Source organism: Homarus americanus, unplaced genomic scaffold (assembly GCF_018991925.1).
Source record: "Homarus americanus isolate GMGI-L3 unplaced genomic scaffold, GMGI_Hamer_2.0 scaffold56361, whole genome shotgun sequence".
NCBI classification, from domain to species: domain Eukaryota; kingdom Metazoa; phylum Arthropoda; class Malacostraca; order Decapoda; family Nephropidae; genus Homarus; species Homarus americanus.
In genome coordinates, this window is record NW_024729296.1 from 1 (window position 1) to 25,705 (window position 25,705).

The 25,705-nt window shown below is 57.4% G+C and overlaps 6 protein-coding genes across 6 annotated transcripts; 1 reads left to right on the forward strand and 5 right to left on the reverse strand.

Annotated features, from left to right (window-relative positions):
* Positions 1 to 383: 383 nt before the first annotated feature.
* On the forward strand, positions 384 to 1,824 carry LOC121866700 (skin secretory protein xP2-like; the record flags this gene model as incomplete). The annotated part of the gene is made up of 2 exons (XM_042366409.1): positions 384 to 836; positions 1,423 to 1,824. Coding segments are annotated over 2 exons (855 nt in total), but the record flags the coding sequence as incomplete, so codon positions are not given.
* A 1,562-nt stretch (positions 1,825 to 3,386) lies between these two features.
* LOC121866695 (transmembrane protease serine 13-like) lies at positions 3,387 to 4,269 on the reverse strand. Its single transcript, XM_042366403.1, has 2 exons — positions 4,251 to 4,269; positions 3,387 to 3,892 (listed from the first exon to the last, which is right to left on the reverse strand). Exons 1-2 carry the CDS (start codon positions 4,267 to 4,269, stop codon positions 3,387 to 3,389), a joined length of 525 nt encoding a protein of 174 aa, XP_042222337.1.
* Positions 4,270 to 9,542: 5,273 nt separating this feature from the next.
* On the reverse strand, positions 9,543 to 10,175 carry LOC121866696 (basic salivary proline-rich protein 1-like). Its single transcript, XM_042366404.1, has one exon. It carries the CDS (start codon positions 10,173 to 10,175, stop codon positions 9,543 to 9,545), a length of 633 nt encoding a protein of 210 aa, XP_042222338.1.
* Positions 10,176 to 14,348: 4,173 nt separating this feature from the next.
* LOC121866697 (basic salivary proline-rich protein 1-like) lies at positions 14,349 to 18,824 on the reverse strand. Its single transcript, XM_042366405.1, has 6 exons — positions 18,680 to 18,824; positions 17,840 to 18,186; positions 16,947 to 17,275; positions 16,088 to 16,321; positions 15,050 to 15,448; positions 14,349 to 14,691 (listed from the first exon to the last, which is right to left on the reverse strand). The coding sequence occupies exons 1-6, from the start codon at positions 18,822 to 18,824 to the stop codon at positions 14,349 to 14,351; spliced, it is 1,797 nt and encodes a 598-aa protein (XP_042222339.1).
* A 684-nt stretch (positions 18,825 to 19,508) lies between these two features.
* LOC121866698 (basic salivary proline-rich protein 2-like) lies at positions 19,509 to 20,141 on the reverse strand. The gene has a single exon (XM_042366406.1). The coding sequence runs from the start codon at positions 20,139 to 20,141 to the stop codon at positions 19,509 to 19,511; it is 633 nt and encodes a 210-aa protein (XP_042222340.1).
* Positions 20,142 to 21,514: 1,373 nt separating this feature from the next.
* On the reverse strand, positions 21,515 to 25,694 carry LOC121866699 (collagen alpha-2(XI) chain-like). Its single transcript, XM_042366408.1, has 5 exons — positions 25,348 to 25,694; positions 24,458 to 24,796; positions 23,401 to 23,884; positions 22,515 to 22,843; positions 21,515 to 21,710 (listed from the first exon to the last, which is right to left on the reverse strand). Exons 1-5 carry the CDS (start codon positions 25,692 to 25,694, stop codon positions 21,515 to 21,517), a joined length of 1,695 nt encoding a protein of 564 aa, XP_042222342.1.
* Positions 25,695 to 25,705: the final 11 nt, after the last annotated feature.

Here is a 25,705-nt window from a genome sequence, read left to right on the forward strand (position 1 = left end):
TGCACATTTAGAACAATGGGATATATGAATAAATACACAGCCCATCGCATTTCCAGTATCATCGCATCCTGAACAATGTAAAGGAGAATAAATATCCAACAGGAAAACATAAGTTGGGGTGTAGTGCTGACTGACTGTTCTGTTCTTCTATTGGCTGTTATTTGGTGGGTTTATTTTATTCCACCAATCACAGTTAATAAGGGATTTCTGGACGTATGCAATATGTACGTCACCACGACCAAAAGCTATAGGGTTCCTGGGAGGGGGCGCCTCTGTCATGGCCCCTGGGAGGGCCCCGGGGGCATCGCTGCTCCTAGGGAAAGCCCCTGGGGGCACTGCTACCCATACAAAGAGCGCCTAGGGGCATCGTTATCCTTTGACAGGCCTCTCAGGGTGTAATCAGTCCTGAGAGGCCCACTGAGGACGCCGCTGCAGCTGGGAGGTCCCCTGTGGGCGCTACCTCCCCTGGGAGAGCTCCTAAGTACACCATCATCCTTGGGAGGGCCCCTGGGGGCACCATTGCACCAGAGGGGTACCCTGGGAGCGCCGCTACCTCTGGGAATTCCCCTGGGGGCGCCATCGCCCCTAAGTGGTCTCCTGAGGGTGCAGTTTCTCTTGGGAGGGCCCCGCAGGGCTCTGTGGCCCCTGGGATAGCCTTGGGAACCAAGGGTGCCCTTAGGTGGGTCCCGGGGGCGCAACCGCCTCTGGGAGGGTCTGTGGGGGCGCCATCATCCTTGGTAGGGCCACTGGGGGCACCAGAAGTTCTGACAGGGCCCCTTGCAGTTCCCCTGGCAGCGTCTACACCCCTGGGAGAGCCCCTCAAGCCGTCGCATATGGTAGGGCAAATGGGAAGGCCCCAGGTAGAACTGTCACTGTAGGGCCACTGGGGCACCAGAAGTTCTGACAGGGCCCCTTGCAGGTCCCCTGGCAGCGTCTACACCCTTGGGAGAGCCCCTCAAGCCGTCGCATATGGTAGGGCAAATGGGAAGGCCCCAGGTAGAACTGTCACTGCAGGGACCCTGGGGGCAGCTGTTCATGCTCATTTAGAACAATGGGATATATGAATAGATACACCGCCCATTGCATTTCCAGTATCATCGCAAGAAAAACAATGTAAAGGAGAATAAATATCCAACAGGAAAACATAAATTAGGGTGTTGTGCTGACTGACTGTTCTTCTCTCCTATTGGCTGTTATTTGGTGGGCTTACATTTTATTCCACCAATCACAGTTAAGTAAGGGATTGCTGGACGTATGCAATATGTACGTCACCACGACCAAAAGCTATAGGGTTCATGGGAAAGGGCACGTCTGTTAGGGCCCCTGGGAGGGCCCCTGGGGCATCGCTGCTCCTAAAGAGAGCCCCTGGGGGCGCTGCTGCTCATACAAAGAGCCCCTGGGGGCGTCGTTACCCTTTGACAGGCCTCTCAGGGTGTAACCAGTCCTGAGAGGCCCACTGAGGATGCCGCTGCAGCTGGGAGGACCCCTGTGGGCGCCACCTCCCCTCGGAGAGCCACTAAGTATGCCACCATCCTTGGGAGGGCCCCTGGGGGCACCATTACCCCTGAGTGGTCCCCTGGGAGCGCCGCTGCCTCTGGGAATTCCCCTGGGAGCGCCGTCGCCCCTAAGTGGGCTACTGAGGGTGCAGTTTCCCCTGGGAGGGCCCCGGAGGGCTCCATCGCCCCTGGGACAGCCTTTGAAGGCGACGTCGCCCTTAGGAGGGTCCCTGGGGGCGCAACCGCCTCTGGGAGCGCCTGTGACGGCGCCACAATCATTGGTAGGGCCACTGGGGGCACCACAGCCCCTGACAGGAGCCTTATGTAGTACCTGGGGAGCACCTTAACTCCCCTCCCGGAGAGTACCCTGAAACCGTCGCATATGGTGGGGCAAATGAGAGAGGACCCCAGGTAGAACTGTCACTATCACCGGACCCTGAGAGCCAGCTGTTCATACACATTTAGAACAATGGGATATATGAATAGATACACCGCCCATTGCATTTCCAGTATCATCGCATGAAAAACAATGTAAAGGAGAATAAATATCCAACAGGAAAACATAAATTAGGGTGTTGTGCTGACTGACTGTTCTTCTCTCCTATTGGCTGTTATTTGGTGGGTTTACATTTTATTCCACCAATCACAGTTAAGTAAGGGATTTCTGGACGTATGCAATATGTACGTCACCACGACCAAAAGCTATAGGGTTCCTGGGAGGGGGCGCCTCTGTCATGGCCCCTGGGAGGGCCCCGGGGGCATCGCTGCTCCTAGGGAAAGCCCCTGGGGGCACTGTTACCCATACAAAGAGCGCCTAGGGGCATCGTTATCCTTTGACAGGCCTCTCAGGGTGTAATCAGTCCTGAGAGGCCCACTGAGGACGCCGCTGCAGCTGGGAGGTCCCCTGTGGGCGCTACCTCCCCTGGGAGAGCTCCTAAGTACACCATCATCCTTGGGAGGGCCCCTGGGGGCACCATTGCACCAGAGGGGTACCCTGGGAGCGCCGCTACCTCTGGGAATTCCCCTGGGGGCGCCATCGCCCTAAAATGGTCTCCTGAGGGTGCAGTTTCTCTTGGGAGGAGGGGCACTTAGTCTGTGGCCCTAAGGATAGCCTTGAGGAACCAAGAGATTGCCCTTAAGGAGGGTCCCGGGGCGCAACCGCCTCTGGGGAGGGTCTGTGGGGAGACGCCATCATCATGGTAGGGCCTGGGGGCACCAGAAGTTCTGACAGGGCCCTGCAGTTCCCCTGGCAGCGTCTGCACCCTGGGAGGCCCCTCAAGCACGTGTTCATATGTGTGGTAGAGACTATGGGAAGGCCCCAGGTAGAACTGTCACTGTAGGGCCACTGGGGGCACCAGAAGTTCTGACAGGGCCCCTTGCAGGTCCCCTGGCAGCGTCTACACCCCTGGGAGAGCCCCTCAAGCCGTCGCATATGGTAGGGCAAATGGGAAGGCCCCAGGTAGAACTGTCACTGTAGGGACCCTGAAGGCAGCTGTTCATGCACATTTAGAACAATGGGATATATGAATAGATACACCGCCCATTGCATTTCCAGTATCATCGCAAGAAAAACAATGTAAAGGAGAATAAATATCCAACAGGAAAACATAAATTATGGTGTTGTGCTGACTGACTGTTCTTCTCTCCTATTGGCTGTTATTTGGTGGGTTTACATTTTCTTCCACCAATCACAGTTAAGTAAGGGATTTCTGGACGTATGCAATATGTACGACACCACAACCAAAAGCTATAGGGTTCATGGGAAAGGGCACATCTGTTAGGGCCCCTGGGAGGGCCCCTGGGGCATCGCTGCTCGTAAGGAGAGCCCCTGGGGTCGCTGCTGCCCATACAAAGAGCCCATGGGGGCGTCTTTACCCCTTGACAGGCCTCTCAGGGTGTAACCAGTCCTGAGAGGTCCACTGAGGACGCGGCTGCAGCTGGGAGGGCCTCTGTGGGCGCCACCTCCCCTGGGAGAGCCCCTAAGTACGCCACCATCCTTGGGTTAGCCCTTGGGGGCACCGTTACTCCTGGGTGGTGCCCTGGGAGCGCCGCTACCTCTGGGAATTCCCCTGGGGGCGGCGTCGCCCCGAAGTGGGCTCCTTTGGGCGCAGTTTCCCCAGGGAGGGCCCCAGAGGGCTCCGTCGCCTCTGGGATAGAATTTGGGGGCGAGGTAGCCCTTAGGAGGGTCCTTTGGGGAGCAACCGCCTCTGGGAGGGTCTGTGACGGCGCCACCATCCTTGGTAGGGCCACTGGGGGAACCACAGCCCCTGACAGGGCCCCTTGTAAGTACCCTGGGAGCACCAACTCCCCTCGGAGAGCCCCTGAAGCCGTCGCATATGGTAGGGCAAATGGGAAGGCCCCAGGTAGAACTGTCACTATACGGACCCTGGGGGCAGCTGTTCATGCACATTTAGAACAATGGGATATATGAATAGATACACCGCCCATTGCATTTCCAGTATCATCGCATGAAAAACAATGTAAAGGAGAATAAATATCCAACAGGAAAACATAAATTAGGGTGTTGTGCTGACTGACTGTTCTTCTCTCCTATTGGCTGTTATTTGGTGGGTTTACATTTTATTCCACCAATCACAGTTAAGTAAGGGATTTCTGGACGTATGCAATATGTACGTCACCACGACCAAAAGCTATAGGGTTCCTGGGAGGGGGCGCCTCTGTCATGGCCCCTGGGAGGGCCCCGGGGGCATCGCTGCTCCTAGGGAAAGCCCCTGGGGGCACTGCTACCCATACAAAGAGCGCCTAGGGGCATCGTTATCCTTTGACAGGCCTCTCAGGGTGTAATCAGTCCTGAGAGGCCCACTGAGGACGCCGCTGCAGCTGGGAGGTCCCCTGTGGGCGCTACCTCCCTGGGAGAGCTCCTAAGTACACCATCATCTTGGGAGGGCCCCTGGGGGCACCATTGCACCAGAGGGGTACCCTGGGAGCGCCGCTACCTCTGGGAATTCCCCTGGGGGCGCCATCGCCCCTAAGTGGTCTCCTGAGGGTGCAGTTTCTCTTGGGAGGGCCCCGCAGGGCTCTGTGGCCCCTGGGATAGCCTTGGGAACCAAGGGTGCCCTTAGGTGGGTCCCGGGGGCGCAACCGCCTCTGGGAGGGTCTGTGGGGGCGCCATCATCCTTGGTAGGGCCACTGGGGGCACCAGAAGTTCTGACAGGGCCCCTTGCAGTTCCCCTGGCAGCGTCTACACCCCTGGGAGAGCCCCTCAAGCCGTCGCATATGGTAGGGCAAATGGGAAGGCCCCAGGTAGTACTGTCACTGTAGGGACCCTGGGGGCAGCTGTTCATGCTCATTTAGAACAATGGGATATATGAATAGATATACCGCCCATTGCATTTCCAGTATCATCGCATGAAAAACAATGTAAAGGAGAATAAATATCCAACAGGAAAACATAAATAAGGGTGTTGTGCTGACTGAGTGTTCTTCTCTCCTATTGGTTGTTATTTGGTGGGTTTACATTTTCTTCCACCAATCACAGTTCAGTAAGGGATTCCTGGACGTATGCATTATGTACGTCACCACGACCAAAAGCTATAGGGTTCCTGGGAGGGGGCGCCTCTCTCATGGCCCCTGGGAGGGCCCCGGGGGCATCGCTGCTCCTAGGGAAAGCCCCTGGGGGCACTGCTACCCATACAAAGAGCGCCTAGGGGCATCGTTACCCTTTGACAGGCCTCTCAGGGTGTAATCAGTCCTGAGAGGTCCACTGAGGACGCCGCTGCAGCTGGGAGGGCCCCTGTGGGCGCCACCTCCCCTGGGAGAGCCCCTAAGTACACCACCATCCTTGGGAGGGCCCCTGGGGGCACCTTTACCCCTGGGTGGTGCCCTGGGAGCGCCGCTACCTCTGGAAATTCCCTGGGGGTGCCGTCCCCCCTAAGTGGGCTCCTGCAGACACAGTTTCCCCTGGGAGAGCCTCAGAGGGCTCCGTCGCCCCTGGGATAGCCTTGGCGGCGAGGTCGCCCTTAGGAGGGTCCCTTGGGGCGCAACCGCCTCTGGGAGGGTCTGTGACGGCGCTACCATCATTTGTAAGGCCACTGGGGGAACCACAGCCCCTGACAGGGCCCCTTATAAGTCCCCTGGGAGCGCCAACACCCCTGGAAAAGCCACTAAAGCCGTCGCAGATGGTAGGGCAAATGGGAAGGCCCCAGGGAGGACTGTCACTGTACGGACCCTGAAGGCAGCTGTTCACGCACATTTAGAACAATGGGATATATGAATAGAGACACAGCCCATTGCATTTCCAGTATCATCGCAAGAAAAACAATGTAAAGGAGAATAAATATCCAACAGGAAAACATAAATTAGGGTGTTGTGCTGACTGACTGTTCTTCTCTCCTATTGGCTGTTATTTGGAGGGCTTACATTTTATTCCACCAATCACAGTTCAGTAAGGGATTGCTGGACGTATGCAATATGTACGTCACGACGACCAAAAGCTGTAGGGTTCCTGGGAGGGGGCGCCTCTGTTAGGGCCCCTGGGGCATTGCTGCGTCTAAGGTGAGCCCCTGGGGGCGCTGCTGCCCATACAATCAGCCCCTGGGGGCGTCGTTACCCCTTGACAGGCCTATCAGGGTGTAACCAGTCCTGAGAGGTCCACTAAGGACGCCGCTGCAGCTAGAAGGGCCCCTGTGGGCGCCACAACCCCTGGGAGAGCTCCTAAGTACACCATCATCCTTGGGAGGGCCCCTGGGGGCACCATTGCACCAAAGGGGTACCTTGGGAGCCCCGCTACCTCTGGGAATTCCCCTGGGGGCGCCATCGCCCCTAAATGGTCTCCTGAGGGTGCAGTTTCTCTTGGGAGGGCCCCGCAGGGCTCTGTGGCCCCTGGGATAGCCTTGGGAACCAAGGGTGCCCTTAGGAGGGTCCCGGGGGCGCAACCGCCTCTGGGAGGGTCTGTGGGGGCGCCATCATCCTTGGTAGGGCCACTGGGGGCACCAGAAGTTCTGACAGGGCCCCTTGCAGTTCCCCTGGCAGCGTCTACACCCCTGGGAGAGCCCCTCAAGCCGTCGCATATGGTAGGGCAAATGGGAAGGCCCCAGGGAGGACTGTCACTGTACGGACCCTGAAGGCAGCTGTTCACGCACATTTAGAACAATGGGATATATGAATAGAGACACAGCCCATTGCATTTCCAGTATCATCGCAAGAAAAACAATGTAAAGGAGAATAAATATCCAACAGGAAAACATAAATTAGGGTGTTGTGCTGACTGACTGTTCTTCTCTCCTATTGGCTGTTTTTTGGTGGGCTTACATTATATTCCACCAATCACAGTTCAGTAAGGGATTGCTGGACGTATGCAATATGTACGTCACCACGACCAAAAGCTATAGGGTTCCTGGGAGGGGGCGCCTCTGTTTGGGCCCCTGGGGCATTGCTGCGGCTAAGGAGTGCCCCTGGGGGCGCTGCTGCCCATACAATCAGCCCCTGGGGGCGTCGTTACCTCTTGACAGGCTTCTCTGGGTGTAACCAGTCCTGAGAGGTCCACTGAGGATGCCGCTGCAGCTGGGAGGGCCTCTGTGGGTGCCACCTTCCCTGGGAGAGCCCCTAATACGCCACCATCCTTGGGTTAGCCCTTGGGGGCACCGATACTCCTGGGTGGTGCCCTGGGAGCGCCGCTACCTCTGGGAATTCCCCTGGGGGCGCCGTCGCCCCGAAGTGGGCTCCTGGGGGCGCAGTTTCCCCAGGGAGGGCCCCAGAGGGCTCCCTCGCCTCTGGGATAGAGTTTGGGGGCGAGGTAGCCCTTAGGAGGGTCCTTTGGGGAGCAACCGCCTCTGAGAGGGTCTGTGACGGCGCCACCATCCTTGGTAGGGCCACTGGGGGAACCACAGCCCCTGACAGGGCCCCTTGTAAGTACCCTGGGAGCACCAACTCCCCTCGGAGAGCCCCTGAAGCCGTCGCATATGGTAGGGCAAATGGGAAGGCCCCAGGGGGAACTGTCACTTTAGGGACCCTGAAGGCAGCTGTTCATGCTCATTTAGAACAATGGGATATATGAATAGATACACCGCCCATTGCATTTCCAGTATCATCGCATGAAAAACAATGTAAAGGAGAATAAATATCCAACAGGAAAACATAAATTAGGGTGTTGTGCTGACTGACTGTTCTTTTCTCCTATTGGCTGTTATTTGGTGGGCTTACATTTTATTCCACCAATCACAGTTCAGTAAGGGATTGCTGGACGTATGCAATATATACGTCACCACGACCAAAAGCTATAGGGTTCCTGGGAGGGGGCGCCTCTGTTAGGGCCCCTGGGGCATTGCTGCGTCTAAGGAGAGACCCGGGGGGCGCTGCTGCCCATACAATCAGCCCCTGGGGGCGTCGTTACCCCTTGACAGGCTTCTCTGGGTGTAACCAGTCCTGAGAGGTCCACTGAGGACGCCGCTGCAGCTGGGAGGGCCCCTGTGGGCGCCACCTCCCCTGGGAGAGTCCCTAAGTACGCCACCATCCTTGGGATGGCACCTGGGGGCACCGTTACCCCTGGGTGGTGCCCTGGGAGCGCCGCTACCTCTGGAAATTCCCTGGGGGTGCCGTCCTCCCTAAGTGGGCTCCTGCAGACACAGTTTCCCCTGGGAGAGCCTCAGAGGGCTCCGTCGCCCCTGGGATAGCCTTGGCGGCGAGGTAGCCCTTAGGAGGGTCCCTTGGGACGCAACCGCCTCTGGGAGGGTCTGTGACGGCGCTATCATCATTGATAAGGCCACTGGGGGAACCACAGCCCCTGACAGGGCCCCTTGTAAGTCCCCTAGGAGCGCCAACACCCCTGGAAAAGCCACTAAAGCCGTCGCAGATGGTAGGGCAAATGGGAAGGCCCCAGGGAGGACTGTCACTGTACGGACCCTGGGGGCAGCTGTTCATGCACATTTAGAACAATGGGATATATGAATAGATACACGGCCCATTGCATTTCCAGTATCATCGCAAGAAAAACAATGTAAAGGAGAATAAATATCCAACAGGAAAACATAAATTAGGGTGTTGTGCTGACTGACTGTTCTTCTCTCCTATTGGCTGTTATTTGGTGGGCTTACATTTTATTCCACCAATCACAGTTCAGTAAGGGATTGCTGGACGTATGCAATATATACGTCACCACGACCAAAAGCTTTAGGGTTCCTGGGAGGGGGCGCCTCTGTTAGGGCCCCTGGGGCATTGCTGCGTCTTAGGAGAGCCCCTGGGGGCGCTGCTGCCCATACAATTAGCCCCTGGGGGCGTCGTTACCTCTTGACAGGCTTCTCTGGGTGTAACCAGTCCTGAGAGGTCCACTGAGGACGCCGCTGCAGCTGGGAGGGCCCCTGTGGGCGCCACCTCCCCTGGGAGAGCCCCTAAGTACGCCACCATCCTTGGGAGGGCCCCTGGGGGCACCGTTACCCCTGGGTGGTGCCCTGGGAGCGCCGCTACCTTTGGAAATACCCTGGGGGTGCCGTCCCCCCTAAGTGGGCTCCTGCAGACACAGTTTCCCCTGGGAGAGCCTCAGAGGGCTCCGTCGTCCCTGGGATAGCCTTGGCGGCGAGGTCGCCCTTAGGAGGGTCCCTTGGGGCGCAAACGCCTCTGGAAGGGTCTGTGACGGCGCTACCATCATTGGTAAGGCCACTGGAGGAACCACAGCCCCTGACAGGGCCCCTTATAAGTCCCCTGGGAGCGCCAACACCCCTGGAAAAGCCACTAAAGCCGTCGCAGATGGTAGGGCAAATGGGAAGGCCCCAGGTAGAACTGTCACTGTACGGACCCAGAAGGCAGCTGTTCATGCACATTTAGAACAATGGGATATATGAATAGATACACCGCCCATTACATTTCCAGTATCAACGCAAGAAAAACAATGTAAAGGAGAATAAATATCCAACAGGAAAACATAAATTAGGGTGTTGTGCTGACTGACTGTTCTTCTCTCCTATTGGCTGTTATTTGGTGGGCTTACATTTTATTCCACCAATCACAGTTAAGTAAGGGATTGCTAGACGTATGCAATATGTACGTCACCACGACCAAAAGCTATAGGGTTCCTGGGAAAGGGCACCTCTGTTAGGGCCCCTGGGAGGGCCCGTGGGGCATCGCTGCTCCTAAAGAGAGACCCTGGGGCCGCTGCTGCCCATACAAAGAGCCCCTGGGGGCGTCGTTACCCCTTGACAGGCCTCTCAGGGTGTAACCAGTCCTGAGAGGTCCACTGAGGATGCCGCTGCAGCTGGGAGGACCCCTGTGGGCGCCACCTCCCCTGGGAGAGCCACTAAGTACACCACCATCCTTGGGAGGGCCCCTGGGGGCACCATTACCCCTGGGTGGTCCCCTGGGAGCGCCGCTGCCTCTGGGAATTTCCCGGGGAGCGCCGTCGCCCCTAAGTTGGCTCCTGAGGGAGCAGTTTCTCTTGGGAGGGCCCCGCAGGGCTCTGTCGCCCCTGGGATAGTCTTTGGAGCCAAGGTTGCCCTTAGGAGGGTCCCTGGGGGGGCAACGGCCTCTGGGAGGGTCTGTGGGGGCACCATCATCCTTGGTAGGGCCACTGGGGGCACCAGAAGTTCTGACAGGGCCCCTTGTAGGTCCCCTGGGAGCGTCTACACCTCTGGGAGAGCCCCTGAAGCCGTCGCATATGGTAGGGCAAATGGGAAGGCCCCAGGGTGAACTGTCACTGTAGGGACCCTGGGGGCAGCTGTTCATGCACATTTAGAACAATGGGATATATGAATAGATACACCGCCCATTGCATTTCCAGTATCATCGCATGAAAAACAATGTAAAGGAGAATAAATATCCAACAGGAAAACATAAATTAGGGTGTTGTGCTGACTGACTGTTCTTCTCTCCTATTGGCTGTTATTTGGTGGGTTTACATTTTATTCCACCAATCACGGTTAAGTAAGGGATTGCTGGACGTATGCAATATGTACAACACCACGCCCAAAAGCTATAGGGTTCCTGGGAGAGGGCGCATCGCTGCACTTATGGAGAGCCCCTGGGGGCGCTGCTGCAAATACAAAGAGCCCTTGGGGGCGTCGTTGACCCTTGACAGGCCTATCAGGGTGTAACCAGTCCTGAGAGGTCCACTGAGGACGCCGCTGTAGCTAGAAGGGCCCCTGTGGGCGCCACAACCCCTGGGAGAGCTCCTAAGTACACCACCATCCTTGGGAGGGCCCCTGGGGGCACCATTGCACCAGAGGGGTACCCTGGGAACGCCGCTACCTCTCGGAATTCCCCTGGGGGCGCCATCGCCCCTAAGTGGTCTCCTGAGGGTGCAGTTTCTCTTGGGAGGGCCCGGCAGGGCTCTGTCGCCCCTGGGATAGCCTTGGGAACCAAGGGTGCCCTTAGGAGGGTCCCGGGGGCGCAACCGCCTCTGGGAGGGTCTGTGGGGGCGCCATCATCCTTGGTAGGGCCACTGGGGGCACCAGAAGTTCTGACAGGGCCCCTTGCAGTTCCCCTGGCAGCGTCTACACCCCTGGGAGAGCCCCTCAAGCCGTCGCATATGGTAGGGCAAATGGGAAGGCCCCAGGTAGAACTGTCACTGTAGGGACCCTGGGGGCAGCTGTTCATGCTCATTTAGAACAATGGGATATATGAATAGATACACCGCCCATTGCATTTCCAGTATCATCGCAAGAAAAACAATGTAAAGGAGAATAAATATCCAACAGGAAAACATAAATTAGGGTGTTGTGCTGACTGACTGTTCTTCTCTCCTATTGGCTGTTATTTGGTGGGTTTACATTTTATTCCACCAATCACGGTTAAGTAAGGGATTGCTGGACGTATGCAATATGTACAACACCACGCCCAAAAGCTATAGGGTTCCTGGGAGAGGGCGCATCGCTGCACTTATGGAGAGCCCCTGGGGGCGCTGCTGCAAATACAAAGAGCCCTTGGGGGCGTCGTTGACCCTTGACAGGCCTATCAGGGTGTAACCAGTCCTGAGAGGTCCACTGAGGACGCCGCTGTAGCTAGAAGGGCCCCTGTGGGCGCCACAACCCCTGGGAGAGCTCCTAAGTACACCACCATCCTTGGGAGGGCCCCTGGGGGCACCATTGCACCAGAGGGGTACCCTGGGAACGCCGCTACCTCTCGGAATTCCCCTGGGGGCGCCATCGCCCCTAAGTGGTCTCCTGAGGGTGCAGTTTCTCTTGGGAGGGCCCGGCAGGGCTTTGTCGCCCCTGGGATAGCCTTGGGAACCAAGGGTGCCCTTAGGAGGGTCCCGGGGGCGCAACCGCCTCTGGGAGGGTCTGTGGGGGCGCCATCATCCTTGGTAGGGCCACTGGGGGCACCAGAAGTTCTGACAGGGCCCCTTGCAGTTCCCCTGGCAGCGTCTACACCCCTGGGAGAGCCCCTCAAGCCGTCGCATATGGTAGGGCAAATGGGAAGGACCCAGGTAGAACTGTCACTGTAGGGACCCTGGGGGCAGCTGTTCATGCTCATTTAGAACAATGGGATATATGAATAGATACACCGCCCATTGCATTTCCAGTATCATCGCAAGAAAAACAATGTAAACGAGAATAAATATCCAACAGGAAAACATAAATTAGGGTGTTGTGCTGACTGACTGTTCTTCTCTCCTATTGGCTGTTATTTGGTGGGTTTACATTTTATTCCACCAATCACAGTTAAGTAAGGGATTTCTGGACGTATGCAATATGTACGTCACCACGACCAAAAGCTATAGGGTTCCTGGGAGGGGGCGCCTCTGGTAGGGCCCCTGGGATCGCTGCTGCCCATACAAAGAGCCCCTGGGGGCGTCGTTACCCCTTGACAGGCCTCTCAGGGTGTAACCAGTCCTGATTGGTCCACTGAGGATGCCGCTGCAGCTGGGAGATCCCCTGTGGGCGCCACCTCCCCTCGGAGAGCCACTAAAGACGCCACCATCCCTGGGAGGCCCCCTGGGGGCACCGTTACCCCTGGGTGGTGCCCTGGGAGCGCCGCTACCTCTGGAAATTCCCTTGGGGTGCCGTCCCCCCTAAGTGGGCTCCTGCAGACACAGTTTCCCCTCGGAGAGCCTCAGAGGGCTCCGTCGCCCCTGGGATAGCCTTGGCGGCGAGGTCGCCCTTAGGAGGGTCCCTTGGGGCGCAACCGCCTCTGGGAGGGTTTGTGACGGCACCACCATCATTGGTAAGGCCACTGGGGGAACCACAGCCCCTGACAGGGCCCCTTGTAAGTCCCCTGGGAGCGCCAACAACCCTGGAAAAGCCACTAAAGCCGTCGCATATGGTAGGGCAAATGGGAAGGCCCCAGGTAGAACTGTCACTGTAGGGCCACTGGGGGCACCAGAAGTTCTGACAGGGCCCCTTGCAGGTCCCCTGGCAGCGTCTACACCCCTGGGAGAGCCCCTCAAGCCGTCGCATATGGTAGGGCAAATGGGAAGGCCCCAGGTAGAACTGTCACTGTAGGGACCCTGGGGGCAGCTGTTCATGCTCATTTAGAACAATGGGATATATAAATAGATACACCGCCCATTGCATTTCCAGTATCATCGCAAGAAAAACAATGTAAAGGAGAATAAATATCCAACAGGAAAACATAAATTAGGGTGTTGTGCTGACTGACTGTTCTTCTCTCCTATTGGCTGTTATTTGGTGGGTTTACATTTTCTTCCACCAATCACAGTTAAGTAAGGGATTTCTGGACGTATGCAATATGTACGACACCACAACCAAAAGCTATAGGGTTCATGGGAAAGGGCACATCTGTTAGGGCCCCTGGGAGGGCCCCTGGGGCATCGCTGCTCGTAAGGAGAGCCCCTGGGGTCGCTGCTGCCCATACAAAGAGCCCCTGGGGGCGTCGTTACCCCTTGACAGGCCTCTCAGGGTGTAACCAGTCCTGAGAGGTCCACTGAGGACGCGGCTGCAGCTGGGAGGGCCTCTGTGGGCGCCACCTCCCCTGGGAGAGCCCCTAAGTACGCCACCATCCTTGGGTTAGCCCTTGGGGGCACCGTTACTCCTGGGTGGTGCCCTGGGAGCGCCGCTACCTCTGGGAATTCCCCTGGGGGCGGCGTCGCCCCGAAGTGGGCTCCTTTGGGCGCAGTTTCCCCAGGGAGGGCCCCAGAGGGCTCCGTCGCCTCTGGGATAGAGTTTGGGGGCGAGGTAGCCCTTAGGAGGGTCCTTTGGGGAGCAACCGCCTCTGGGAGGGTCTGTGACGGCGCCACCATCCTTGGTAGGGCCACTGGGGGAACCACAGCCCCTGACAGGGCCCCTTGTAAGTACCCTGGGAGCACCAACTCCCCTCGGAGAGCCCCTGAAGCCGTCGCATATGGTAGGGCAAATGGGAAGGCCCCAGGGGGAACTGTCACTTTAGGGACCCTGGGGGCAGCTGTTCATGCTCATTTAGAACAATGGGATATATGAATAGATACACCGCCCATTGCATTTCCAGTATCATCGCATGAAAAACAATGTAAAGGAGAATAAATATCCAACAGGAAAACATAAATTAGGGTGTTGTGCTGACTGACTGTTCTTCTCTCCTATTGGCTGTTATTTGGTGGGCTTACATTTTATTCCACCAATCACAGTTCAGTAAGGGATTGCTGGACGTATGCAATATATACGTCACCACGACCAAAAGCTATAGGGTTCCTGGGAGGGGGCGCCTCTGTTAGGGCCCCTGGGGCATTGCTGCGTCTAAGGAGAGCCCTGGGGGCGCTGCTGCCCATACAATCAGCCCCTGGGGGCGTCGTTACCCCTTGACAGGCTTCTCTGGGTGTAACCAGTCCTGAGAGGTCCACTGAGGACGCCGCTGCAGCTGGGAGGGCCCCTGTGGGCGCCACCTCCCCTGGGAGAGCCCCTAAGTACACCACCATTCTTGGGAGGGCCCCTGGGGGCACCGTTACCCCTGGGTGGTGCCCTGGGAGCGCCGCTACCTCTGGAAATTCCCTGGGGGTGCCGTCCCCCCTAAGTGGGCTCCTGCAGACACAGTTTCCCCTGGGAGAGCCTCAGAGGGCTCCGTCGCCCCTGGGATAGCCTTGGCGGCGAGGTCGCCCTTAGGAGGGTCCCTTGGGGCGCAACCGCCTCTGGGAGGGTCTGTGACGGCGCTACCATCATTGGTAAGGCCACTGGGGGAACCACAGCCCCTGACAGGGCCCCTTATAAGTCCCCTGGGAGCGCCAACACCCCTGGAAAAGCCACTAAAGCCGTCGCAGATGGTAGGGCAAATGGGAAGGCCCCAGGGAGGACTGTGACTGTACGGACCCTGAAGGCAGCTGTTCACGCACATTTAGAACAATGGGATATATGAATAGAGACACAGCCCATTGCATTTCCAGTATCATCGCAAGAAAAACAATGTAAAGGAGAATAAATATCCAACAGGAAAACATAAATTACGGTGTTGTGCTGACTGACTGTTCTTCTCTCCTATTGGCTGTTATTTGGTGGGCTTACATTTTATTCCACCAATCACAGTTAAGTAAGGGATTGCTGGACGTATGCAATATGTACGACACCACGACCAAAAGCTATAGGGTTCCTGGGAAAGGGCACCTCTGTTAGGGCCCCTGGGAGGGCCCGTGGGGCATCGCTGCTCCTAAAGAGAGACCCTGGGGCCGCTGCTGCCCATACAAAGAGCCCCTGGGGGCGTCGTTACCCCTTGACAGGCCTCTCAGGGTGTAATCAGTCCTGAGAGGTCCACTGAGGATGCCGCTGCAGCTGGGAGGACCCCTGTGGGCGCCACCTCCCCTGGGAGAGCCACTAAGTACGCCACCATCCTTGGGAGGGCCCCTGGGGGCACCATTACCCCTGGGTGGTCCCCTGGGAGCGCCGCTGCCTCTGGGAATTTCCCGGGGAGCGCCGTCGCCCCTAAGTGGGCTCCTGAGGGAGCAGTTTCTCTTGGGAGGGCCCCGCAGGGCTCTGTCGCCCCTGGGATAGCCTTGGGAACCAAGGGTGCCCTTAGGAGGGTCCCTGGCGGGGCAAGGGCCTCTGGGAGGGTCTGTGGGGGCACCATCATCCTTGGTAGGGCCACTGGGGGCACCAGAAGTTCTGACAGGGCTCTTGTAGGTCCCCGGGAGCGTCTACACCCCTGGGAGAGCCCCTGAAGCCGTCGCATATGGTAGGGCAAATGGGAAGGCCCCAGGGTGAGCTGTCACTGTAGGGACCCTGGGGGCAGCTATTTAGTACAATGGGATATAAGAATAGATACACCGCCCATTGCATTTCCAGTATCATCGCATGAAAAACAATGTAAAGGAGAATAAATATCCAACAGGAAAACATAAATTAGGGTGTTGTGCTGACTGACTGTTCTTCTCTCCTATTGGCTGTTATTTGGTGGGTTTACATTTTATTCCACCAATCACAGTTAAGTAAGGGATTGCTGGACGTATGCAATATGTACGTCACCACGACCAAAAGCTATAGGGTTCCTGGGAGGGGGCGCATCGCCGAATTGCTGACCCTGGGGGCCTTTCCTTTTAAGCTAAAAGAGCCCTTGGGGAAACGTCGTGACCCTTGACAGGCTCTCAGGGTGTAACCAGTCCTGAGAGGTCACTGAGACGCCGCTGCAGCTAGAAGGGGCCCCTGTAGAATAATCGCCACAACCCCTAAGGAGAGCTCAGTACATATCCTTGGGAGGGCTGGGGCACCTTTGCACAGAAAGGGTACCCTGGGAAACGCCACTTCATCGGGGTATTCACAGAGTGCGCCATCGCCCGATAGGGTCTCCCTGAGGTGCAGTTTCTCTTGGGCCCCGCAAATCTATCTTTCGAGATGGCCTTCAGGATCCAGGGTGCCTTAAAGGCCAGGGGGCGCAACCGCTTCTGGGAGGGTCTGTTGGGGGCGCCATCATCATAGTAGGGCCACTGGGGGCACCAGAAGTTCTGACGGGCCTTGCAGTTCCTGGGAGCGCCAACACCCCTGGAAAAGCCACTAAAGCCGTCGCAGATGGTAGGGCAAATGGGAAGGCCCCAGGTGAACTGTCACTGTAGGGACCCTGGAGGCAGCTGTTCATGCACATTTAGAACAATGGGATATATGAATAGATACACCGCCCATTGCATTTCCAGTATCATCGCAAGAAAAACAATGTAAAGGAGAATAAATATCCAACAGGAAAACATAAATTAGGGTGTTGTGCTGACTGACTGTTCTTCTCTCCTATTGGCTGTTATTTGGTGGGTTTACATTATATTCCACCAATCACAGTTAAGTAAGGGATTTCTGGACGTATGCAATATGTACGTCACCACGACCAAAAGCTATAGGGTTCCTGGGAGGGGGCGCCTCTGGTAGGGCCCCTGGGATCGCTGCTGCCCATACAAAGAGCCCCTGGGGGCGTCGTTACCCCTTGACAGGCCTCTCAGGGTGTAACCAGTCCTGATAGGTCCACTGAGGATGCCGCTGCAGCTGGGAGGTCCCCTGTGGGCGCCACCTCCCCTCGGAGAGCCACTAAGGACGCCACCATCCCTGGGAGGCCCCCTGGGGGCACCGTTACCCCTGGGTGGTGCCCTGGGAGCGCCGCTACCTCTGGAAATTCCCTTGGGGTGCCGTCCCCCCTAAGTGGGCTCCTGCAGACACAGTTTCCCCTGGGAGAGCCTCAGAGGGCTCCGTCGCCCCTGGGATAGCCTTGGCGGCGAGGTCGCCCTTAGGAGGGTCCCTTGGGGCGCAACCGCCTCTGGGAGGGTCTGTGACGGCACCACCATCATTGGTAAGGCCACTGGGGGAACCACAGCCCCTGACAGGGCCCCTTGTAAGTCCCCTGGGAGCGCCAACAACCCTGGAAAAGCCACTAAAGCCGTCGCATATGGTAGGGCAAATGGGAAGGCCCCTGGTAGAACTGTCACTGTAGGGCCACTAGAAGCACCAGAAGTTCTGACAGGGCCCCTTGCAGGTCCCCTGGCAGCGTCTACACCCCTGGGAGAGCCCCTCAAGCCGTCTTTATGGTAGAGACAAATGGAAGGCCCCAGGTAGAACTGACACTGTATGCAAGGGACCCTGGGGAACCAGCTGTTCATGCTCTCATTTAGAACAATGGAATATATGAATAGATACACCGCCCGTGCATTTCCAGTATCATCGCAAGAAAAACAATGTAAAGGAGAATAAATATCCAACAGGAAAACATAAATTAGGGTGTTGTGCTGACTGACTGTTCTTCTCTCCTATTGGCTGTTATTTGTTGGGTATACATTTTATTCCACCAATCACAGTTAAGTAAGGGATTTCTGGACGTATGCAATATGTACGACACCACGAACAAAAGCTATAGGGTTCATGGGAAAGGGCACATCTGTTAGGGCCCCTGGGAGGGCCCCTGGGGCATCGCTGCTCCTAAGGAGAGCCCCTGGGGTCGCTGCTGCCCATACAAAGAGCCCCTGGGGGCGTCGTTACCCCTTGACAGGCCTCTCAGGGTGTAACCAGTCCTGAGAGGTCCACTGAGGACGCCGCTGCAGCTGGGAGGGCCTCTGTGGGCGCCACCTCCCCTGGGAGAGCCCCTAAGTACGCCACCATCCTTGGGTTAGCCCTTGGGGGCACCGTTACTCCTGGGTGGTGCCCTGGGAGCGCCGCTACCTCTGGGAATTCCCCTGGGGGCGCCGTCGCCCTGAAGTGGGCTCCTGGGGGCGCAGTTTCCCCAGGGAGGGCCCCAGAGGGCTCCCTCGCCTCTGGGATAGAGTTTGGGGGCGAGGTAGCCCTTAGGGGGGTCCTTTGGGGAGCAACCGCCTCTGGGAGGGTCTGTGACGGCGCCACCATCCTAGGTAGGGCCACTGGGGGAACCACAGCCCCTGACAGGGCCCCTTGTAAGTACCCTGGGAGCACCAACTCCCCTCGGAGAGCCCCTTAAGCCGTCGCATATGGTAGGGCAAATGGGAAGGCCCCAGGGGGAACTGTCACTTTAGGGACCCTTGGGGCAGCTGTTCATGCTCATTGAGAACAATGGGATATATGAATAGATACACCGCCCATTACATTTCCAGTATCATCGCATGAAAAACAATGTAAAGGACAAAAAATATCCAACAGGAAAACATAAATTAGGGTGTTGTGCTGACTGACTGTTCTTCTCTCCTATTGGCTGTTATTTGGTGGGCTTACATTTTATTCCACCAATCACAGTTCAGTAAGGGATTGCTGGGCGTATGCAATATATACGTCACCACGACCAAAAGCTATAGGGTTCCTGGGAGGGGGCGCCTCTGTTAGGGCCCCTGGGGCATTGCTGCGTCTAAGGAGAGCCCCTGGGGGCGCTGCTGCCCATACAATCAGCCCCTGGAGGCGTCGTTACCCCTTGACAGGCTTCTCTGGGTGTAACCAGTCCTGAGAGGTCCACTGAGGACGCCGCTGCAGCTGGGAGGGCCCCTGTGGGCGCCACCTCCCCTGGGAGAGCCCCTAAGTACGCCACCATCCTTGGGATGGCCCCTGGGGGCACTGTTACCCCTGGGTGGTGCCCTGGGAGCGCCGCTACCTCTGGAAATTCCCTGGGGGTGCCGTCCTCCCTAAGTGGGCTCCTGCAGACACAGTTTCCCCTGGGAGAGCCTCAGAGGGCTCCGTCGCCCCTGGGATAGCCTTGGCGGCGAGGTCGCCCTTAGGAGGGTCCCTTGGGGCGCAACCGCCTCTGGGAGGGTCTGTGACGGCGCTACCATCATTGGTAAGGCCACTGGGGGAACCACAGCCCTTGACAGGGCCCCTTGTAAGTCCCCTGGGAGCGCCAACACCCCTGGAAAAGCCACTAAAGCCGTCGCAGATGGTAGGGCAAATGGGAAGGCCCCAGGTAGAACTGTCACTGTAGGGACCCTGGGGGCAGCTGTTCATGCTCATTTAGAACAATGGGATATATGAATAGATACACAGCCCATTGCATTTCCAGTATCATCGCATGAAAAACAATGTAAAGGAGAAAAAATATCCAACAGGAAAACATAAATTAGGGTGTTGTGCTGACTGACTGTTCTTCTCTCCTATTGGCTGTTATTTGGTGGGCTTACATTTTATTCCACCAATCACAGTTAAGTAAGGGATTGCTAGACGTATGCAATATGTACGACACCAGGACCAAAAGCTATAGGCTTCCTGGGAAAGGGCACCTCTGTTAGGGCCCCTGGGAGGGCCCGTGGGGCATCGCTGCTCCTAAAGAGAGACCCTGGGGCCGCTGCTGCCCATACAAAGAGCCCCTGGGGGCGTCGTTACCCCTTGACAGGCCTCTCAGGGTGTAACCAGTCCTGAGAGGTCCACTGAGGATGCCGCTGCAGCTGGGAGGACCCCTGTGGGCGCCACCTCCCCTGGGAGAGCCACTAAGTACGCCACCATCCTTGGGAGGGCCCCTGGGGGCACCATTACCCCTGGGTGGTCCCCTGGGAGCTCCGCTGCCTCTGGGAATTTCCCGGGAAGCGCCGTCACCCCTAAGTGAGCTCCTGAGGGAGCAGTTTCTCTTGGGAGGGCCCCGCAGGGCTCTGTCGCCCCTGGGATAGCCTTTGGAGCCAAGGTTGCCCTTAGGAGGGTCCCTGGGGGGGCAACGGCCTCTGGGAGGGTCTGTGGGGGCACCATCATCCTTGGTAGGGCCACTGGGGGCACCAGAAGTTCTGACAGGGCCCCTTGTAGGTCCCCTGGGAGCGTCTACACCCCTGGGAGAGCCCCTGAAGCCGTCGCATATGGTAGGGCAAATGGGAAGGCCCCAGGGTGAACTGTCACTGTAGGGAACCTGGGGGCAGCTGTTCACGCACATTTAGTACAATGGGATATAAGAATAGATACACCGCCCATTGCATTTCCAGTATCATCGCATGAAAAACAATGTAAAGGAGAATAAATATCCAACAGGAAAACATAAATTAGGGTGTTGTGCTGACTGACTGTTCTTCTCTCCTATTGGCTGTTATTTGGTGGGTTTACATTTTATTCCACCAATCACGGTTAAGTAAGGGATTGCTGGACGTATGCAATATGTACAACACCACGCCCAAAAGCTATAGGGTTCCTGGGAGAGGGCGCATCGCTGCACTTATGGAGAGCCCCTGGGGGCGCTGCTGCAAATACAAAGAGCCCTTGGGGGCGTCGTTGACCCTTGACAGGCGTATCAGGGTGTAACCAGTCCTGAGAGGTCCACTGAGGACGCCGCTGCAGCTAGAAGGGCCCCTGTGGGCGCCACAACCCCTGGGAGAGCTCCTAAGTACACCACCATCCTTGGGAGGGCCCCTGGGAGCACCATTGCACCAGAGGGGTACCCTGGGAGCGCCGCTACCTCTGGGAATTCCCCTGGGGGCGCCATCGCCCCTAAGTGGTCTCCTGAGGGTGCAGTTTCTCTTGGGAGGGCCCCGCAGGGCTCTGTCGCCCCTGGGATAGCCTTGGGAACCAAAAGTGCCCTTAGGAGGGTCCCGGGGGCGCAACCGCCTCTGGGAGGGTCTGTGGGGGCGCCATCATCCTTGGTAGGGCCACTGGGGGCACCAGAAGTTCTGACAGGGCCCCTTGCAGTTCCCCTGGCAGCGTCTACACCCCTGGGAGAGCCCCTCAAGCCGTCGCATATGGTAGGGCAAATGGGAAGGCCCCAGGTAGAACTGTCACTGTAGGGACCCTGGGGGCAGCTGTTCATGCTCATTTAGAACAATGGGATATATGAATAGATACACCGCCCATTGCATTTCCAGTATCATCGCAAGAAAAACAATGTGAAGGAGAATAAATATCCAACAGGAAAACATAAATTAGGGTGTTGTGCTGACTGACTGTTCTTCTCTCCTATTGGCTGTTATTTGGTGGGTTTACATTTTATTCCACCAATCACAGTTAAGTAAGGGATTGCTAGACGTATGCAATATGTACGTCACCACGACCAAAAGCTATAGGGTTCCTGGGAGGGGGCGCCTCTGGTAGGGCCCCTGGGGGCGCTGCTGCCCATACAAAGAGCCCCTGGGGGCGTCGTTACCCCTTGACAGGCCTCTCAGGGTGTAACCAGTCCTGATAGGTCCACTGAGGATGCCGCTGCAGCTGGGAGGTGCCCTGTGGGCGCCACCTCCCCTCGGAGAGCCACTAAGGACGCCACCATCCCTGGGAGGCCCCCTGGGGGCACCGTTACCCCTGGGTGGTGCCCTGGGAGCGCCGCTACCTCTGGAAATTCCCTTGGGGTGCCGTCCCCCCTAAGTGGGCTCCTGCAGACACAGATTCCCCTGGGAGAGCCTCAGAGGGCTCCGTCGCCCCTGGGATAGCCTTGGCGGCGAGGTCGCCCTTAGGAGGGTCCCTTGGGGCGCAACCGCCTCTGGGAGGGTCTGTGACGGCACCACCATCATTGGTAAGGCCACTGGGGGAACCACAGCCCCTGACAGGGCCCCTTGTAAGTCCCCTGGGAGCGCCAACAACCCTGGAAAAGCCACTAAAGCCGTCGCATATGGTAGGGCAAATGGGAAGGCCCCAGGTAGAACTGTCACTGTAGGGCCACTGGGGCACCAGAAGTTCTGACAGGGCCCCTTGCAGGTCCCCTGGCAGCGTCTACACCCTTGGGAGAGCCCCTCAAGCCGTCGCATATGGTAGGGCAAATGGGAAGGCCCCAGGTAGAACTGTCACTGCAGGGACCCTGGGGGCAGCTGTTCATGCTCATTTAGAACAATGGGATATATGAATAGATACACCGCCCATTGCATTTCCAGTATCATCGCAAGAAAAACAATGTAAAGGAGAATAAATATCCAACAGGAAAACATAAATTAGGGTGTTGTGCTGACTGACTGTTCTTCTCTCCTATTGGCTGTTATTTGGTGGGTTTACATTTTATTCCACCAATCACAGTTAAGTAAGGGATTTCTGGACGTATGCAATATGTACGTCACCACGACCAAAAGCTATAGGGTTCCTGGGAGGGGGCGCCTCTGGTAGGGCCCCTGGGATCGCTGCTGCCCATACAAAGAGCCCCTGGGGGCGTCGTTACCCCTTGACAGGCCTCTCAGGGTGTAACCAGTCCTGATAGGTCCACTGAGGATGCCGCTGCAGCTGGGAGGTCCCCTGTGGGCGCCACCTCCCCTCGGAGAGCCACTAAGGACGCCACCATCCCTGGGAGGCCCCCTGGGGGCACCGTTACCCCTGGGTGGTGCCCTGGGAGCGCCGCTACCTCTGGAAATTCCCTTGGGGTGCCGTCCCCCCTAAGTGGGCTCCTGCAGACACAGTTTCCCCTGGGAGAGCCTCAGAGGGCTCCGTCGCCCCTGGGATAGCCTTGGCGGCGAGGTCGCCCTTAGGAGGGTCCCTTGGGGCGCAACCGCCTCTGGGAGGGTTTGTGACGGCACCACCATCATTGGTAAGGCCACTGGGGGAACCACAGCCCCTGACAGGGCCCCTTGTAAGTCCCCTGGGAGCGCCAACAACCCTGGAAAAGCCACTAAAGCCGTCGCATATGGTAGGGCAAATGGGAAGGCCCCAGGTAGAACTGTCACTGTAGGGCCACTGGGGGCACCAGAAGTTCTGACAGGGCCCCTTGCAGGTCCCCTGGCAGCGTCTACACCCCTGGGAGAGCCCCTCAAGCCGTCGCATATGGTAGGGCAAATGGGAAGGCCCCAGGTAGAACTGTCACTGTAGGGACCCTGGGGGCAGCTGTTCATGCTCATTTAGAACAATGGGATATATGAATAGATACACCGCCCATTGCATTTCCAGTATCATCGCAAGAAAAACAATGTAAAGGAGAATAAATATCCAACAGGAAAACATAAATTAGGGTGTTGTGCTGACTGACTGTTCTTCTCTCCTATTGGCTAATATTTGTTGGGTATATATTTTATTCCACCAATCACAGTTAAGTAAGGGATTTCTGGACGTATGCAATATGTACGACACCACGAACAAAAGCTATAGGGTTCATGGGAAAGGGCACATCTGTTAGGGCCCCTGGGAGGGCCCCTGGGGCATCGCTGCTCCTAAGGAGACCCCCTGGGGTCGCTGCTGCCCATACAAAGAGCCCCTGGGGGCGTTGTTACCCCTTGACAGGCCTCTCAGGGTGTAACCAGTCCTGAGAGGTCCACTGAGGATGCCGCTGCAGCTGGGAGGGCCTCTGTGGGCGCCACCTTCCCTGGGAGAGCCCCTAAGTACGCCACCATCCTTGGGTTAGCCCTTGGGGGCACCGATACTCCTGGGTGGTGCCCTGGGAGCGCCGCTACCTCTGGGAATTCCCCTGGGGGCGCCGTCGCCCCGAAGTGGGCTCCTAGGGGCGCAGTTTCCCCAGGGAGGGCCCCAGAGGGCTCCCTCGCCTCTGGGATAGAGTTTGGGGGCGAGGTAGCCCTTAGGAGGGTCCTTTGGGGAGCAACCGCCTCTGGGAGGGTCTGTGACGGCGCCACCATCCTTGGTAGGGCCACTGGGGGAACCACAGCCCCTGACAGGGCCCCTTGTAAGTACCCTGGGAGCACCAACTCCCCTCGGAGAGCCCCTGAAGCCGTCGCATATGGTAGGGCAAATGGGAAGGCCCCAGGTAGAACTGTCACTATACGGACCCTGGGGGCAGCTGTTCATGCACATTTAGAACAATGGGATATATGAATAGATACACCGCCCATTGCATTTCCAGTATCATCGCATGAAAAACAATGTAAAGGAGAATAAATATCCAACAGGAAAACATAAATTAGGGTGTTGTGCTGACTGACTGTTCTTCTCTCCTATTGGCTGTTATTTGGTGGGTTTACATTTTATTCCACCAATCACAGTTAAGTAAGGGATTTCTGGACGTATGCAATATGTACGTCACCACGACCAAAAGCTATAGGGTTCCTGGGAGGGGGCGCCTCTGTCATGGCCCCTGGGAGGGCCCCGGGGGCATCGCTGCTCCTAGGGAAAGCCCCTGGGGGCACTGCTACCCATACAAAGAGCGCCTAGGGGCATCGTTATCCTTTGACAGGCCTCTCAGGGTGTAATCAGTCCTGAGAGGCCCACTGAGGACGCCGCTGCAGCTGGGAGGTCCCCTGTGGGCGCTACCTCCCCTCGGAGAGCCATTATGGATGCCACCATCCCTGGGAGGCCCCCTGGGGGCACCGTTCCCCCTGGGTGGTGCCCTGGGAGCGCCGCTACCTCTGGAAATTCCCTGGGGGTGCCGTCCCCCCTAAGTGGGCTCCTACAGACACAGTTTCCCCTGGGAGAGCTTCAGAGGGCTCCGTCGCCCCTGGGATAGCCTTGGCGGCGATGTCGCCCTTAGGAGGGTCCCTTGGGGCGCAACTGCCTCTGAGAGGGTCTGTGACGGCGCCACCATCATTGGTAAGGCCACTGGGGGAACCACAGCCCCTGACAGGGCCCCTTGTAAGTCCCCTGGGAGCGCCAACACCCCTGGAAAAGCCACTAAAGCCGTCGCAGATGGTAGGGCAAATGGGAAGGCCCCAGGTAGAACTGTCACTGTAGGGACCCTGGGGGCAGCTGTTCATGCACATTTAGAACAATGGGATATATGAATAGATACACCGCCCATTGCATTTCCAGTATCATCGCATGAAAAACAATGTAAAGGAGAATAAATATCCAACAGGAAAACATAAATTAGGGTGTTGTGCTGACTGACTGTTCTTTTCTCCTATTGGCTGTTATTTGGTGGGCTTACATTTTATTCCACCAATCACAGTTCAGTAAGGGATTGCTGGACGTATGCAATATATACGTCACCACGACCAAAAGCTATAGGGTTCCTGGGAGGGGGCGCCTCTGTTAGGGCCCCTGGGGCATTGCTGCGTCTAAGGAGAGACCCGGGGGGCGCTGCTGCCCATACAATCAGCCCCTGGGGGCGTCGTTACCCCTTGACAGGCTTCTCTGGGTGTAACCAGTCCTGAGAGGTCCACTGAGGACGCCGCTGCAGCTGGGAGGGCCCCTGTGGGCGCCACCTCCCCTGGGAGAGTCCCTAAGTACGCCACCATCCTTGGGATGGCACCTGGGGGCACCGTTACCCCTGGGTGGTGCCCTGGGAGCGCCGCTACCTCTGGAAATTCCCTGGGGGTGCCGTCCTCCCTAAGTGGGCTCCTGCAGACACAGTTTCCCCTGGGAGAGCCTCAGAGGGCTCCGTCGCCCCTGGGATAGCCTTGGCGGCGAGGTAGCCCTTAGGAGGGTCCCTTGGGACGCAACCGCCTCTGGGAGGGTCTGTGACGGCGCTATCATCATTGATAAGGCCACTGGGGGAACCACAGCCCCTGACAGGGCCCCTTGTAAGTCCCCTAGGAGCGCCAACACCCCTGGAAAAGCCACTAAAGCCGTCGCAGATGGTAGGGCAAATGGGAAGGCCCCAGGGAGGACTGTCACTGTACGGACCCTGGGGGCAGCTGTTCATGCACATTTAGA

Excerpts from the sequence above, each read along its gene's own strand:
- LOC121866698 (XM_042366406.1), bottom strand. The coding sequence starts at position 20,141 with ATGTGCGTGAACAGCTGCCCCCAGGTTCCCTACAGTGACAGTTCACCC.
- LOC121866696 (XM_042366404.1), bottom strand. The coding sequence starts at position 10,175 with ATGTGCATGAACAGCTGCCCCCAGGGTCCCTACAGTGACAGTTCACCC.
- LOC121866699 (XM_042366408.1), bottom strand. The coding sequence starts at position 25,694 with ATGAACAGCTGCCCCCAGGGTCCGTACAGTGACAGTCCTCCCTGGGGC. Across the intron at positions 23,885-24,457 it reads CCCCCAGGGAATTTCCAGAG|GGTCCGTATAGTGACAGTTC; the intron begins GTAGCGGCGCTC and ends AGCTGCCCCCAG. Across the intron at positions 21,711-22,514 it reads CCCCAAGGGAATTTCCAGAG|TGGCCTTACCAATGATGGTG; the intron begins GTAGCGGCGCTC and ends TGGTTCCCCCAG.
- LOC121866697 (XM_042366405.1), bottom strand. The coding sequence starts at position 18,824 with ATGGTGGCGTACTTAGGGGCTCTCCCAGGGGAGGTGGCGCCCACAGGG. Across the intron at positions 18,187-18,679 it reads GACGCCTCCAGGGGCTGATT|TGGCCCTACCTAGGATGGTG; the intron begins GTATGGGCAGCA and ends TGGTTCCCCCAG. Across the intron at positions 14,692-15,049 it reads GACGCCCCCAGGGGCTCTTT|CTGCCTTCAGGGTCCGTACA; the intron begins GTATGGGCAGCA and ends GTGCGTGAACAG.